The sequence below is a fragment of the Rattus norvegicus genome, chromosome 10 (genome assembly GCF_036323735.1).
Source record: "Rattus norvegicus strain BN/NHsdMcwi chromosome 10, GRCr8, whole genome shotgun sequence".
Classification (NCBI taxonomy): Eukaryota; Metazoa; Chordata; class Mammalia; order Rodentia; family Muridae; genus Rattus; species Rattus norvegicus.
Genome location: NC_086028.1, coordinates 34,887,209 through 34,905,000, shown reverse-complemented (window position 1 = coordinate 34,905,000; position 17,792 = coordinate 34,887,209). Strand labels below are relative to the sequence as shown.

Here is a 17,792-nt window from a genome sequence, read left to right as displayed (position 1 = left end):
CTCTGGATCCTAAGTCAGTCCTCATGCATGTAGAGCATGCACTTTCCCCCTGAGCCATTTCCTGAGCCCTGAAAAATCCTGAATTTCTATATTATTATTATTATTATTATTATTATTATTATTATTATTATTATTATTGACAGGGCTTTTTTGTGTACTTCTGGCTATCCCAGAACTCGCTCTGTAGACCAGGCTGGCTTTGAACTCAGAGATCTGCCTGTCTCTGCCTCCCAAGTATGGGGATTAAAGGTGTGTGCCACCACTACCTGGCTTACAATTCTGATTTTTAATTTCATTAATTGTGTTTTTATCCTACTACTGCTAACAATTAGGACTACAGATTGAAACTTAGATTTTAAAATAGATCCTTAGATTATACTCCAAAGGAAATGTACAACTAGAAATAGTTCCTTTGGAGGGCTAGAGAAAGCCCATGAATTAAGAATACTTGCTGCTCATGCAGAGACCCAAGTTAATTCCTACCACTCACATAGTGGTTTATTGTCATCAGTAACCCTGGTTCCAGGGTATTCATCACCTCACCCTCTTCAGACTTCTGAGGGCACAAAACATGTAAATGGGGCAAACACACACACACACACACACACACACACACACACACACACACAGAGTTATATATAAACACTCCCATGCATAAAATAAAAATAAATAAGTCTTTTTAAAAAAGTTCCTTGAAGTAGACTAGTGTCTTCTGGGCATGAGAGGACTCCCATCCACAGTCGCAGCTATGGTTGCTTGTACAAGATCAAGGGAGAATGTTCGAGCATGGAGAGGGAAAGGGTTCATGATCCTCAGTCCCAGCTGAAGAGATACTGGTGAGCTAATTGCTTCTGGGGCAGGGAGAGTCAGTTTTCATAAGGATGTGGTCCCTGGTAAGTCAACCACGCTCGGCTGGACGGCTCTCACAAGCACGAATGGGATACAGGGCTACTTAGAGAGGATATGAAGTTGGAAATGGGAGGGTGGACCTAGGCAGAATTAGGGGGTCAATATGATCAGAATAAATTGTATAAATTTCCCAGAGAATGAATTATTATATTGATACAGAATCTCTGAATAACTTCCTTCTGCAATTGTGCTACCATTTCAAATAGTTAGTTGTTTACATTTATTTTTAATTTTAACTTATTCATTTATGTTTCCCAAGCTGCCATCCACCACCTTCCTCTCACTCTGGCCATTAATACGTTGTATAAGACAGGTGACTCCAAATTCAGACCCATGGAATGAAGCACAAGAAGTTTAACTTCCAGCTTCTGCCATCCTGTTCCCTTTCCTCTCCCTGTAATAATTACTGTTTTATCCTTACATTGCTTCATTCTGAAATTAAACATACAGGTTAATTATACATATATGTAAATATATATATATATACATACACATGTGAATGCATTTTCATAGACCCTTTATCTACAACTACATATGCCTAATTTCTGTAGCTTGCTTTTACCTTAATAATACACCCAAGGGATCACTCTACAGAAGCACACACAGCCACCAGTGCTTCCTTCACGTTTACAGCAATAGATGAGTCCAAATCACTCAGTATTGATTACATTGAGTACTACTTAAGCAACCAGATCTCTACTGCTGTGCATCTGATCATCTTGAGTCTTGTTGTCATAAGCAACACGAGAACGATGAGACTAGTACAGCTACTTTTGTTTGTTTGTTTGTTTTCTGACACGGGTTTCTCTTTGTAGTCCTGGCTGTCCTAGATCTCACTCTGCAGACCGGGTTGGCCTTGAACTCAGACATCCACATGTACTCTGCCTCCTGAGGGCCAGCACCACCTCGCACAGCTGCCATCTTTATCATCAGGTTGGACTATTAGTGTGGTGTGAAGCGAAGGGTAGTAACTTACGTAATTAGGCAGTATAAATGGCCTCCTCCAGGAATCATTATTAACCTACAAGAATTTTCTCTATAGCACTGCCAAAAAGGCATGTCATCAAATTTTAGATTTCCTTGGCAAATGACACAATAAGAAATGCTATTTCAATATGGTCTTTTTTTTTTAAAGATTTATTCATTTATTATATATAAGTACGCTGTAGCTGTCTTCAGACACACCAGAAGAGGGCATCAGATCTCTTTACAGATGGTTGTGAGCCACCATGTGGTTGCTGGGAATTGAACTCATGACCTCTGAAGAGCAGTCGGGTGCTCTTAACCGCTGAGCCATCTCTCCAGCCCCTTCAATATGGTCTTATCATATATCTCGCCTGTGAAGCAGGCTGAGTATTCCTCACTTTAAATATTACATGCATTTCATTTTAAGATGATTTCCATTCATTTTACTTATTTATCATCTATGCAACTTGTGTATGGTATATACATGTGTGCAGATGTGCTTGAGTATGTATGCATGTCCATGTAGAGCCCAAAGGATGACATTAGGCATCTTCCATTTTGCTCTCCATCTTGAGACAAGGTCTCTCACTGAACCTGGGCCTCATCATTCTGGTTTAGTATTATTGTACCTTTAGAAAAGCCTGGCTGACACCCTACTCCTTAGAGAATCAAACCCAAACTCCTCAGCCTCTGATTCAATCCCATTGTCTATTTACCCATCCAACACTGGTTTACAGGCCTTGCTTTCCTTTCCTCCATTCCTAATGTGCCACTATTCAACTCTTCTTTTCTCTGTGGAAAATGATCCACTTCCCTTCAGTCGGTCTGATGAGGTCTTAGGTCTTATTCATTCTCTGAAATGAAATTCAGCTCAAACGTCACTACATCCTTTGTGAAGTGTCTGTGACTCACCAAGAACAACAACTGCCTCCAAACAGGGTTTCCATCAGGCAGGGCCTGCATTACACCCGGCTGCCTTCTCAGAAGGACAGAGGCCCACTCTATTTGCACTGACTCAGTGACACTCCAAGCAAGCTCTTTGCTAAATCCTAAGGATTTATAATGAACGCCTTCAAACACCCTGATCTTGAAGGAAATCTTGAACTGCTGTCTAACATTGGAAAAGATGTGAGGTCTCTCTATGGGAAGTTCTATTTATTTACATACACTGATCATTAATAAAAGAAGGCATCTGAGTAAACAAATGACAAAACACTAACTATTCAGCCCAAAATATGTACTTTCCCAGTTTTTCAGAAATTGTTAATCCCTGAAAACATAATAAACAAAGTTCACTCTACCATGTTAAAATGATAAAAGAAGTCTTGTCTTTTTTGATCATAGGCTTCTTCACTGGAGAAAAATCTTTATAATATATACACTATTTCCATCTGTCTCACTCTGGAGAGTAGTAAAACCTGTCATTTTAAAGATGAAATATGTAAGGGCAAAGCACCAGCTTCCCTGACGCAGGGACACTCACCATACATAAAATCCTTTGCTTGTGTGTGTTTTGTTTTTGAAGACAGGGCTTCCCTGTGTACTCTTGGCTGTCCTGGAACTTTCTTTGTAGACCAGGTTGGCCTTGGATTCAAAGATCCAAGTGCCTCTGCCTTTTGAATGCTGGAATTAAAGATGTGCACCACTACACCCAGCTTAATTCTATATATTTTTGTAACAGGTATGCAAATGCATTTTTGATTTTATACTAAGGTAAAACTGGGCAATAAAAAAATTATTTCAGTAACTATGAGGCATTGACAAAACCAGAAATACTGTACACACATATTAAAGAAGCTTTATTATTTATATGCATTTTCTAAATAATTTTTCTGAGAAGGTATTTTAAACTTTAGGAGGCTATTAACTTACGAAAACCAGCTATATCTGGCTTATTAGTCAACATTAAAATAACTCATTTTTCTGATTTTGGAATCAAATTTAACTGCTTTAGGATTAAAAACTGCTGTTTAATCTTGACAACTTGAGTGGATTGAGAGATGCCTAGAAAATCAGTACTGTATATCTCTGCTGCTTATGACAGCATCTCCACAGAGGATGATGTTATCAGGCTCTGACCTAGTCAGTTAAGCAGTGCACTGATGAATAGACTCTTGACAGACTATGGGGAGACAGTGAGTGTAGAAGGCAGGGCCTAGCTGCAGGAAGGAGGTACTAGGAGGTGAAGGGTATCTTTTTCCCTCTTTTTTTGAGATAAAGACCAGCTTCTCACATAGCTCAAGCTGGTCTCAAACTTACTGTTTAGACAAAGATAACCTTGATTAACTGCTTCTTCTGTCTCCAAGCACCTGGCTTGAAGGGTAGCTTGTCCATGCCCTGCCTGTCTTCCTCTTTGATTCCTGGTTGCCATGATGAAAGTGGCTTTCCCTGTCATGTCCTTCCTCCATATTTCTTCTTTGCCACAGGCCTAACCTGGTGACCTGGTGACGATGGGACTTAAATCTCTGAAGCTATGAGCCAAAATCTTTCTGTTTATATCAGTTATTTTGTTACAGTGACTAAAGGTCTAATACAAAGGTACAATATTAATCATAGAATTGTTTTAAAAAATTACACCTCTCAAAAAATATTCATGCAACTTTCAATACAAAAGCACCAAACATCTACCATTAGGTATAAAATAACTCTCCCTGAAGGATTCAAAGGTCTAAGTCAGGCCGGCAAGTTAGTGGGTAAAGGTATTCTTGTGCAAGCCTGATAGGAGATCAATGCCTAGAGCCCACAGTTGAAAGCTGTCCTCTGATCTCCACATGTAGAAGGATGGGTGTACATATACACACAAGAAATAAGTAGGTCTAAATTTGCATATCATCTTGTTATCAACACAATATTTAAGTATTGTGATGGTTTATCAGGTTTGAGCAGTGAACTCAAAGGGAAACCATTTGATTTTCATTCCACATGCAAAATGATCCGCAGTGTAACCACTTCCCAAGGCTGCTAAGTTACTGAGAACACGTGGCCCTTCTGAGCAGCCAGCGTCAAGATGGCATTCTGTGAGGAAAATCTTGGTTTTCCTTTCAACTCAGTTTTTTCTTTGCTAATACTTAATTTAGGCTTCTTTTTTAAAATAGCCTATGGTTCCAACCAGTTGAGCAATTGCCACCTTCACATTAAACTTTAATAAGCTAAGCTTTTTAAGCCACATAAAAATTTCATCAAGCATTTTTCAACCTTAGGGAAAACGGAAAGAGGAAAAAAGGTCAGAACATTGCTTTCTACTAAAGGATCGTCTGGAGAGGATGCTTTGAAAGGAGCTGCAACAAATGCTAGGAATCAAGCGGCCGTGTGGCCTGCGCCAGCTGATGAGTGTTTTACTCCTTCATCACATGCAGAACCCACTGAGGGTGCTAATTAAAGCACAATCATCAAACACCAGGCTCCTAGGACAACTGAGTTTTTCAAAGGCCTTTGGATGTGCCCCACTCAGGTCTAATATTATTGGTGGACTTCTGATTAAAATGTTTTCAGAAGAACTTCTGATTATCCTAATTTTGGTGTCCCATATAATATATTATAATAAAATTATTTACTATTCATATGGTATTTAATAATAATAAATCCAAATAATAATAAATAATAATAAATCTTTTTAAGCTAGCGCATACAAGGTAAAGAGGAAGAGCTGCCTAGAGCTTGGCCTTGAACATACAGCAGGTGCTGAGGCCTCTCGTTCCCCTACCATCCCACAGATTCCCAACACTGCTGCATAAGTCTTCAGCCAGAACTGCCTACAGGATAGCTACAGCCAAGAGAAGCCTGCCTGTCCTAACCAAAATACCTGGAAAAGAGTGGACACATGTCAGAAGATCTCCAGAGCAGTGTCTGCTCCATTTTAGTCAAGTGCCAAAGAGAAAATTTTACTCCTCCTCCCGATCTGGCACTGCTTTCACTTAGTGGGAAGGCGATCGATCGATCTCCTGATTCTCACTGCTCACACCAGCAAGCTGAGAGCATCGGTCGGACATCTCTAGCACATGCTCCCATTGGCACCACACACATGTTCTGTATACATAAAGTACCGAGATTAGCTACACTTTGGGTCATAAGCAAGTCTAAGAATGAGAAAAGAACTAAAACCAGAATGTCTCTGTCTCTGACCATAACACAAGCAAAGTAAGCATCATTTGCTCTCCTTCACAGCAGACTCTAAACAACTAGAAATGAGGCAGTCTTTAATACACAGGGCAAAGAAGAAGAATTAAGTGCAAAAATATACAAGGCTGAGTGTGCTGGTGCATGGCTCCCACCCCACCACTCGGGGGCCTGAGGCAGGAGAAAATAGAACTGAATGAAAAGTATGTGCCAAAGTCTGTGAGGGAGAGCTAAAAAAGTGCTGAAAGAAACGTACAGCACAATGTGCACATTAGAAGAGAAACAGCTTCAGCCAAATGACCTGTAGACTTGACTCTAAAATGTAATGCTTTAAACATTTAGAAACAAAGAAAATCTTTGTGTGACAAAGAGCTTTTTACAATTGATACCAAACGATTTCAAGGGAAAATTTACAAATTAAACTTTATCAAAACTAGAAAAATCCTCAACATTTTGTTTTTTAAGACTATTAGAGTGACTGAATAGAAACTGGGAAGAAAGTTTTTGCAAAGCACATTATCTGACAAAGCAAATATCTAAATACATAAAGAGTCTAAAGGCTCAATGGTAAGGACATGGCTCAGTGGTTAAGAGCACTGGCTGTTCTCCCAGAGAACCTGTTTGATTCCTAGCATCCATATGGTAGCTCACAACAACGGATAACTCCAGCCCAGGACATCTGCACTCTCCCTGTTCTGAGGTCACTGTACACATGAGGTGCACAGACAAGGATCCAGGCAAGCACATATAATAAAAATGTATAAAATTAAAAAACATTTAAAAATCCTCAATAATAAAAGACCAAGAACTCAGGAAGAAACCGGGGAAGAGAATAAGTGGACATTTCAATGAAGCAATTGAAAATGTGCTCAGGGCAGGGAGATGGCTGTCAGCAGTGCCCGCTATGTAAGCATGTGGACATGAAACTACATTTCTGCACCCACAAACCTGGGGGCAGTGGACATAAAACACACACACACACACACACACACACACACACAGAGAGAGAGAGAGAGAGAGAGAGAGAGAGAGAGAGAGAGAGAGAGAGATATGCTCATATAAGTGACCATGGGAGAAATGTACATTACAATCACAAAAGAAATGGGAGAAATGTACATTACAATCACAAAAGAAATGTTATTTCATTAAATCTTGTCAAAACAAGGAGAAACTGTCAGTAGGAATGTAAGATAATGAAGCCATTTTGGAAAAGGGCATCACTTTTTTTTAAAAAAAATACTAAACCAAACATTTACTTATTTCATGTTCAGAAATTATACTTTTATTCCATAAAAATGAAAGTTCATGATCAGATAGAAACCAGCATATGACATCACAGCCATCGTCAGACAGAAACCAGCACATGAACATCACAGCTGATTATTAGACTCCCAAGTTAAAAATTATTTAGCTATCCTTCAATGAGTGAATAGACAAGTAAAGTATAGTACAGCCATACCATGGGATACTACTCACCAATAAAAGGAGAATTGCTGATGTATACAGCTTAGAAGGACTTCAAGGGAACTATGCTGAACACAGAAGAAACCTAGCTCTCCAGGTGAAGTAAACTCTGATTGTCTATACAACATCCTTGAAATGGCACCAGAGATGAGGATTAGGCTAGTGGTAGTGAAGGGTTAGGGGAAGGGAGTCTCTGGCTATGAGAGAATATTGGACCCTTTCCTTACAGAAAAACTGTCCTGCAGCTTCTGTGGTTAGTACATGAATCTGCATGAAATGGGAGTTAAACAGAAGCACACTTGCATGTCCATGAACACAGATCAAACAGGACAGCTCTAAAGACACCAGTGAATCCAGTACAGCAGTGAATCTGTGATGTAATATTTACTGTGGGAAATGGATCTCTACTGCTTTAGTATATCAATCAAAGCAAGGTTATTACTATCCTAATGCTTAAAAGGAGCTGGTGCCGCGGACAAAATGCACACAACCTGGATTGAAACCACAAGACACATAACACAGAGGAGTACAAAATACTTGGCCTATGTTCTTCTGAGATTCCAGTATCAGGAAACAGAGTAAAGAGACAGCACAACTGAATGTAACACACATTCTGATCTAACTGATGGGGTTTTCTTTGCCAGTAAGGACACTTCTAAGCAGTTATGGAGAACCTGAGGGAGCCTATAGGACTGGGAACATATTTAAAAAACATTCATTTACTGACTTTGATAATCATAGTGTGATTGTGTAAAACAACATTTTCTTTCATTTCTTTTCCTTTTTAAAACAGATAGGACCTGGCTACGGAGCTAGCTGTAAAGGTCAGACCAGCCTGGAAGTCATGGTGTGGTCCAGCTGGCCTCAAATCCGAGTGCAGGTATTACAGGGTACAGCACCATACCTAGAATGTTTTTATTTTGTTGTTGTTGTTGGCTTTGTTTTTAAATACACTACATAAAGAAGTATTTAAGCTGTATGATCACAGGCTCTTCGTGGATTATGGCTGGTTAGAGTACTGTTTAGCTCACCTGGTTCCTGTCGCGAGCATTTGTATACCTGATCTTCTGAATGAAGTAGAATATGAGCCACGCTGAAGAAATAATCATCAAAACAATAAAGGATATTGACACGAAGACTAGAGAGCCACGGCTGAAGTTCTTTGGCGGCATTCGAGTTCCAACAGCTATTGTCATTTGTACAGAGATGTTTTTCTCCAGATAACTCAAAATATCCTTACCCCTCAATTCTGTTATCATGACAGCAATAATATCTCCCGTGCCTGTAATGCAAAACAAATACACAGACTCAAGTGACATCTGGAATTCACAGAGACATCATATAAATAGATACGTATGTTCCACAGAGAATCACCATAAGTTTTCCTAAGATTTACAGATTCAATGAACATGAGGCTGCAGCTATGCACATGGACAGGTGTGAGAATGTGTGCAGTACTCCAAACAGGTAATGCATAAAGCAACCGAGGTGTTAGCAATGCACGAGCTGCCTTGCAGTTGCATTTAGAAGCATTGAGAAGGCAGCCACCTGTGACTAAGGCAGGGCGAGTCTACGGCATATGATCTTGAAAGTTCTAACAGAAGAGTGCTGTCATTGATGGTGTAAATAGGTGGTTCTCGCAGTGATCATCCTAGCATGCACGGCTGAGCAAAGAACTAGTATAAGAAACAGAAAGAAGGATACTTCTTAGGGCACACACTTGGCTACGGAGTGACAACAAGTGCCAAATGACAACATCTTTTAGTGACAAAATCTGAAACTAACTTTGGTCTTCTGTCTAGGATAAAGCTCCAGATCTCAAACTCCAACAATTTTCCCTACCCAGTGTGGAGACAGCAGCATTTCATGCTGCCTGGCTGGCCTCACCCTTGAGTTTTGTTACAGTTTTTCACCTGCTTTAACCATGCCTAGTGTACTCAGAGCCTCCAGGCAGGCCCAAGCTTCAACTTTCTGGACTACTACCTGTAATGGTACCTAATGCCTTCAGCTTCTAAAAGCTGTTCAGAGTTCTGCCCACGGGCACAGATTACATAAGTTAATTACAAGGACGGCTCAGTTGTTCTTCCAAGCCCTCTTCTTCCTGGTTTGCAGGGATCACTATCCCATCTGTCCCCCAGCGGGGAATGGCTTTTCAGTTTACTTTAAGATGACAGGAAGCTTTTCTGCCACATGCAGCTGTTGGCAGCTGTCCTTTCCTAAGAGACAGTTAAGTGTGACAGCATGCAGTTTTTATAATCTCTCTTTTCCAAAGTCCTGGAGAAAGACTGGAGGCTAGGCTTCCCATATTATTTTGGGGAAGGGAAAATCATAACCACTTCTGTGAGTATGAAGAAGGGTGTGCATCCAAATACAAAATACCTTCTAAAAACAAGCAAGCGAAGTATCTCAAAAACGACCTTTTGAAGGCTCCTTCAGGAATATAAAAAATATTTGTTTTTATGTCTTGCTACCTTTAGCAGTCAAGATGAGAGGCAACAGAAATTTAGTAACAAAAGTTTTGAGAAAAATATAGCCCAATGGAATATATATTTATACAGTACTTTATTCAAAAGTTTTTAGTCACTTTATTAGAGTAGTAGTTTATTGGTTTATTTATTTTGCTTAAAATATAAACAAAAACAAAACAAAATTAAAACTAGCATTATTAAGTTAACATCTGTCTCTGGTCAGTGAATTAAAAAGAATCATAAAAGAACACTAAACCGGTTTAAATTTCCATTTAGAAACCTTAAGTCTGTGCTTTTACAATGTTGATCAACAGGCATGATCTGTGGTGTTAAGATACCAGGTATGGCTATAAAGTAACTGAGACGGATCCCACAAACGACACATGACAATCAGTCTCATTGCTTTATAATCACACCGAGTACAAGTGGTTTTAGAAATCAGTTCTGAGGCTCCCTCTTGAAGACTCAAGCTGGAAAAGTAGTGGGGAGAGTTGCACAGGTAGCCAAGGGAACCAATCCAGTAATCGCCTTAACCAAACTAAATGGGCGCATCAACTAATCTCACCAGGAAAGCTGTTTGGGAAAGAAAAATTTAATTAGTTCAACACTTGTCAATATTCATTGAGCACATACCATGGTCAAGGTTTTCTTTCTTTCTCTCTCTCTCTCTCTCTCTCTCTCTCTCTCTCTCTCTCTCTCTCTCTCTCTTTCTTCTTCCTTTCCCTTCTTAAGAGATAAGGAAATTACCTGATCTTAATTGATGTGAAAAATGCTTCTACTCTCAGAAGGACAAGAGTGAATAAATCTCACTGTAGCCTTCTCATCCTAGTACAAGGAGGAGACTGGGCAATGTTGCCATAGGAGACAGAAAAGGATCAAAAACAAAAGTCACAGCAGCACATCTGAATACTAGTGAAGGCAGTAACCTCTTACAGAAGACGATGAAGCACACTGAAAACTCTCCTAGAAAAATGTCCCTTTCTCCCTAGCATTGGGAGCTGGGCTGGTTCAAAAACACCTAACCAGATGGCTCATTTACACCTGGGATGGGACTAAAGAGATGGCTAAGAGCACTGGTTGATCATGCAGAGGACGAGGTTTGGTTCCCAGCGCCAATATGGCAGCTCATAACTACTGAAACTCCAATTCTAGAGGGAACTGACACTCTTCTGGCCTCCAAGGTCTCTTACACACATGGTGCACATAGACTCATGCAAGCGCCCGTACACACACACACACACACACACACACACACACACACACACAACTCTTGAGAGAGTTGGTGAAGATTCAAGAGGGATGATGACACCAGAGGAAACTCTATCTCAGGATAAAATTAGGATTACAGTAGCAGTAACTGATAGGAGAGAAGGGTTTAGTTAGACTGCAGTAATGGAAACATTTAAGTAGATATAAAGTGTGTGGCAAGACCATCCCTCTGCCTGAGTTCTGAAACACCAGGACATGGCTTTGGAGTTCCATCCCTTTCAACAACCAGGCAGCCATGTACTCCTTTTCTACTTCTGTGGTTAAATACCACAGCCAAGGGGTTGGGGATTTAGCTCAGTGGTAGAGTACTTGCCTAGCAAGCGCAAGGCCCTGGGTTTGGTCCCCATCTCCGAAAAATAGAAAAGAAAAAAAAAAAAACATAGCCAAGGCAACTTACAGGAGGAAGGGCTTGTTTGACTTATAGGCTCCATCATGGCGGGAAGCATGGCAGTAACCAGCAGGTATGGTAGTGGGAACTGGATGCTAAGAACTCACATCTTTTTAAAAACATTGTTAATTTTAATTTCAACTATGTGTTTATGTGTGGCTTTGTGCATTCAAGTTGCAGTTGCCTGCGGAAGTCAAAAGGAGTCACAGATCCCCTGGAAGGGGAGTTACAGGCAGTTTTGAGAGGCCTGATGTGGGTGCTGGGAACTGAATTCAGGTCTGCTCCAAGAGCTGAATGCACTCTAAACCTCTGAGTTATCGCTCCAGGTTTGTTTCTTGAACTATAACCACTAAGCCAAGAGAGCAGCAGTAAATTCTGGAAACCTTTAAACTGTCAAAGCTGGACTCTGCTAATATATACCTCTTCCAACAAGGCCACACCTCCAAAACATCCCCAAATGGTACAACCCACTAGAGCCAAGTGTTCAAATATGAGTACTTACAGAGAACTTTCTCATTCAAGCCACCATACTTTTCTTAGAGATGGCAGTGAGAAGACCTCATACTAATACTGTCCAAACTATTTCACAAAATAGAAACAGAAGGAACACTACTTAATTCCTTCAATGAAGCCACAATTGCGCTTATACCTAAACCACACAAAGATCCAACAAAGAGAACTTCAGACCAATTTCCCTTATGAATATTGATGCAAAAATACTCAATAAAATTCTCGCAAACTGAATCCAAGAACATATCAGAACAATCATTTATCATGATCAAGTAGGTTTCATCCCAGGGATGCAGGATGGTTCAATATATGGAAATCCATCAACGTAATCCACTATATAAACAAACTCAAATAAAAAAAAACACATGTTCATCTCATTAGATGCTGAGAAAGCATTTGATAAAATTTATATCTGAAATTAAACTCCAGAGAATCAAGTAACCCTATTAAAAATAGGGTACAGAGCTAAACAAAGAATTCTCAACTGAGGAATACCAAATGGCTGAGAAGCACCTAAAGAAATGTTCAACATCCTTAGTCATCAGAGAAATGTAAATCAAAACAACCCTGAGATTCTACCTCACACCAGTCAGAATGGCTAAGATAAAAACCTCAGGTAACAACAGATGCTGGTGAGGATGTGGAGAAAGAGGAACACTCCTCCATTGTTGGTGGAATTGCAGACTGGTACAACCATTCTGGAAATCAGTCTGGAGGTTCCTCAGAAAATTGGACATTGAACTACCTGAGGACCCAGCTATACCTCTCTTGGACATATGCCCAAAAGATGCTCCAACATATAACAAGGACACATATTCCACTATGTTCATAACAGCCTTATTTATAATAGCCAGAAGCTGGAAAGAACCCAGATGTCCCTCAACAGAGGAATGGATACAGAAAATGTGGTACATTTACAAAATGGAGTACTACTCAGCTATTAAAAACAATGATTTCATGAAATTCATAGGCAAATTGATGGAACTAGAAAATATCATCCCAAGTTAGGTAACCCAAATCACAAAAAGCCACACATCATATGCACTCACTGGTAAGCCCAAAAGCTCAGATTACCCAAGATACAATCCACAGACCACATGAAGCTCAAGAAGGACAACCAAAGTGAGGATGCTTCAGTCCTTTTTTAAAAGGGGGAACAAATATATTCATAGGAGGGAAGATGGAGACAAACTTTGAAGCAGAAACTGAAGGAAAGGCCATCCAGAGACTTCCCCACCTGGGGATCCAGCCCATATACATACAGTCACCAAATATTGCTGATGCCAAGAAGTGAATGCTGACAAGAGCCTGATATGGCTGTCTCCTAAGAGGCTCTGCCAGAGCATGACAAATACAGAGACAGATGCTCTCAGCCAAACACTGAACTGAGAACAGGGTCCCCATTGGAGTTAAGAGAAAGGATTAAAGGAGTTGAAGGGGCTTGCAACCCCATAAGAACAATAATACCAACCAACCAGAGCTCCCAGGGACTAAACCACCATCCAGAGAGTACATATGGACAGACCCATGGCTCCAGCTGCATATGTAGCCGATGATGGCCTTGTTGGACACCAAAAGGATGAGAAGCCCTTGGTCCTGCCAAGGCTAGTCCCCCAATGTAGCAGAATGTCAGGGTGGGGAGATGGGAAGGGGTGAATGGATGGGTGGGGCAACACCCTCATAGAAGAAGGTGAGGGGGGATGGGATAGGGGATTTATGGACAGGAAACTGGGAAAGGGGATAACATTTGAAATGTAAATAAAAAATATCCAATAAAAATTATCAGCAACAACAACAACATAAAGAATATTATGATTCTTTAATCCCAGCACTCTGGAGGCAGAGGCAGGTAGATCTCTGTGAGTTGGAGGTTAGCCTGGTCTATAGAGCTTATCCAGGACAGTCAGGGTTACACAGAGAAACCACAGCTGGGAAAACAAACAAAACAAAACAAAACAACCCCAAACCTTAATTTTATGTTTATATGTATATTCTTGTTTGTCTATCTGTCACCGATTCCCCGGAATTGGTGTTACAGGTGATTGTGAGCTGTCTCATATGGGTTCTGCCAACTGAACTCAGGGCCTTAGAAGAACAATCTCTCTAGCCTGCCAATTTATTCTTCCTCCTCAGTCCCAGTATTTTGGGAATTTTCAAATACAACAGTTTTAATACTATGGGAGCACTCAGAGTATCTTTGTTTAGATTTGCAAACAGGAAACACGTCTGCCTTTCTACATGCATTTTTTGGGGGTTGGGGAGGCTGGGCCAGTTGAGAGCAGACTGCAAGCAATAAGACATTTCAATCTTTAATAATTCAGCAGTATTTCCTAAGAACACGGTTATTTCAGATGAGTATAATTTATTAATTATGTTAATATTTTACTTCTGATAAAATATATTTATTTAATACACTTTATATTCAAATATTCTGACTCAGCCTAACTATGCAGCTAAGGGCTGTGGCCACTGTACCTGACTATTTTGTCTCATTAGTTTTTCTGAAGGGCTTTAACATGCCCATATTTGGCAAACATGGCACTGCCAGGCCTTGCCCTTTTCCCTCCCTCTCCCCTATAAACCATAGATTACAGCCCTAAAGCTAGCCATAAAGGTCTATTCCCTTATTTGGACATTTTCTCATGCTGGACTCATTCCTGAGGCTGACTACCAAGGTCCAGCAATCAAAAGCCCCCTTTGGTTCACGTGATCAGCATGCCCATCAAAACATACCACTACGTCCTAGCTCACTGTAATACAGACTCCCTTTTTTCTCTTCTCAAAAATTACACCTGCAAGGTCATTTGCTCCTGTTTTTCTGCTTGAGTTAGAGTGCAACCATTTTTACCTTTATTCCCAGCTTAATGAAGGATCTCTCTGTGAAAATAGGTGTTTGTGTATGGTTTGTGCCTAATCTGGGCTCTGGAAGGGAGCCCTACACTGTGAGGGAGTTCCTTCATTTCCTTTGATCTAAAATAGTTTCTGAGTCATTTTTAGTCCACTGTTCATGATACTGACTTAAAAAACACAGATGTTTGTTTGTTTGTTTATTATTTATTTATTTACTGTGGGTGTTTATGTCCTATGATGCATTTGGGGTCAGAGAAAAACGTGCAGGAGTTCGTCCTCTCCTTCCACCAACTGTACTCCAGGGACTGAATTTAGGTTTTCCGGGTTGGTGGGAAGCGCCTTTATCTGCCTAGTCATCTTGCCAGCCCTGTTTTTGTTTTTCAAGACGAGGTATTACATAGTCCAGGCTGGCCTCCAAACTTGCTGTAGCTGAAGACAACCTTGTGCTCCAGATACTCCTGCCCTCACCTCAAATAAGGGGGTGCAGCTGTGAACCACCAGGTTGCAAGATGCTGCCCTTAGTGAAGAGCCGAAGACAGACATTTTGAAAATGCCTTTCTATCTGGATTCATTGGATCAGTTCCTGATGGATGTTCTCTTATTGTTGGTAGGAGAGCTATGAGGTAATCTCTTCCTTCCTCTCCTCCCTCCCTCTCCAGGGAGTCACCTCAGGAAGCAAAGGGTGTTTACTTTCATTATTGATGGCAAACTTTATGACTTGAGTAACTAATACCTGCCAGATTTCATTATAAATAAATGTATTTCTATTAATTAATAAGCAATCTGTAGAGTAATACTTTCTGATCCTGGGAATAGTGAGAGACTCAAAAAGCTTTTACTCAATGCTCTCAGTATCCACTGATGAAATAATTTCTATAGTGGCATCTACGAAACTGTTATTTTCTAATCTCCAGAAGTGATTCTGTCATCAGAGTCATTAACAACACTGTCTATTCATCTTTACCCCCATGAAAACAGAACAGAGCTGCCCTGGTGCTGTGCCCTTGTAATCAGTTCCTCAGGACGCTGAGGCAAGAGGATAGCAAGTTCATGGAAGCCTAGTTAAGTCAACAAAACAGTCTCAAAGTGAATAAAAAGAAGAAAGGAGGCTGAGGTGTGGCTCAGTTGGTAGAGTGCTTGCCTAGTATGCACAAGGCCCAGGTTTGACCCCCAGGATCACACAAAATCAAGCATGATGGTACACGTTGTAACACCTGGTACTCAGGAGGTTAAAAGGGTCAGAAATTCAAGGCCATCCTCAGTTATATAGAGATTCTGAGGCTGGCCTGAATATACAAGTCTCTAAAAGCAATAATGAAATAATCAAAAAGAGGCTGTGTAAGGTGGCTCATGCTTATCATCACAGCATTGGGGAAGCTGAGACAGGGGGATTTCACTGAATTCCAAGACAATAGGAGCTACAGAGTAAGATACTGTCTGAAAAACTACGAACACACAGTAAGACAGTTAAAAGGGCTTGGGGCCATGGCTCAGTGGCAGTGGGCTCGGGCAGCAGGTGTGATGCTCTAGTTCAATCCCCAGGATCACAAAGCTACTGCCACCAAAGGCCAGAGCTGCTGCTGGGTCATCTGTCTTTCTGAAAAACAAGCAAGCAAGAACCCCAACACAGCACTGACTACCAGATACTCTATATTTCAATGACAAAAGGCTGAGTGGAAAATATGCCAAATTGAGGAATCTTAGAAGTAGCCTCCTTTGGGGTTCTGAAATCAGAATGTCTAAGATTCAAACCGATGCAAGCTGTATAACCTTCTGAATGTTAGTTTCACTTTTCATTAGGTACTGACTCCAAATTTCACGGCAGATGCTAATGCTACAGCTAATGAGTCATCTGTTGCTCTTCACGGAAAATAATAAAAGGAACTCAAAAAGCCTACCACAGAATGGAGAACTCCATTCCCTTCTCACTGTTCCCTACTAACTCAGGAGGCACTCAGCTACCTGCAGACCAACAGGACCCTCCCTCCTTGATGCCAAGAAGAATCAGGCCTCAGCTCAGAAAGTGAGTCTTCCCAGGTGGGGAGCAACAGAGATTCCTTCCTTTACCTCATCTTGGATAAGTCTCCTGCCCAGCACAGTGCATCTGGGATGCTGGCAAAGGCGCAGAAAGGTGCTGGGGACGGGAAAAGAGCTATCTGAGTCCAGGCTACAAATGGAGAAAGGCAGCTTAGCTTTTCTGCTGCAAGCTCACCTGTTTTCCAGAAAACAACATATCTGTATAAGATCCCTCTTAAAACAGGCCAACATTTGAATCTGTTAGTTAAGTTCAAATTACTTTGCAAAGCTTTAAGGAATTTCAAAACTCAGAGACAGGCAATTTCAGGAAACTTCCCTTTACAGAAGCTCAAGGGCATGCTCACCCCCTCTCCCGCCCCCCATTTCTCGTTTTGTTTTTGTTTTGAGACAGGATTTCTCTGTGTAGCCCTGGCTGTCCTGGAACTCACGGAGATTCTCCTGCCTGAGCCTCCTGAGTGATGGGATGAAAGTTATGCACCACAAGTGCCTTCAATAGCACCTTTAGAACTAGAGCTATTCCTGCAGCACCCAGGATGTCCAGCAGAACACCACAAGGTAAGTCAAAGAGACTGAAATCACCCCAAAATTCTAGAATGTCTACTGAGATGATAAAACCGATGTTAACTCAGGGGTTTCTACAACACTGTTCAGCTGCCAGGGAACAGCCAAGCCCCACTCTGCAGTATCAGTCCCGTCTGATGGCTCCACTGACTTAAGTCCTTAACTGTGTATTTACAGTTTTTCCTTTCTTCATGTTTGGCAGATGTTTCAGTTACTTTTTTATTGCTGTATCAAAACACCATGATCAAGGTGAC

General features: G+C 40.9%; 1 protein-coding gene and 1 non-coding gene across 5 annotated transcripts in view; both read right to left on the bottom strand.

The window, feature by feature from the left end:
• Positions 1-17,792, bottom strand: part of Rnf130 (ring finger protein 130) — a 113,211-nt gene that overhangs the window by 52,130 nt on the left and 43,289 nt on the right. For all 4 annotated transcript variants that reach the window (XM_039086813.1, XM_039086814.2, XM_039086812.2 and 1 more), the window contains exon 3: positions 8,487-8,737. In XM_039086813.1, the coding sequence (XP_038942741.1) occupies positions 8,487-8,737 (251 nt within the window). The remainder of the gene's footprint in view (positions 1-8,486; positions 8,738-17,792) is intronic.
• On the bottom strand, positions 10,254-10,351 carry Mir340-1 (microRNA 340-1). Its single transcript, NR_106669.1, has one exon. It is a non-coding gene; the product is annotated as a microRNA 340-1 (primary transcript).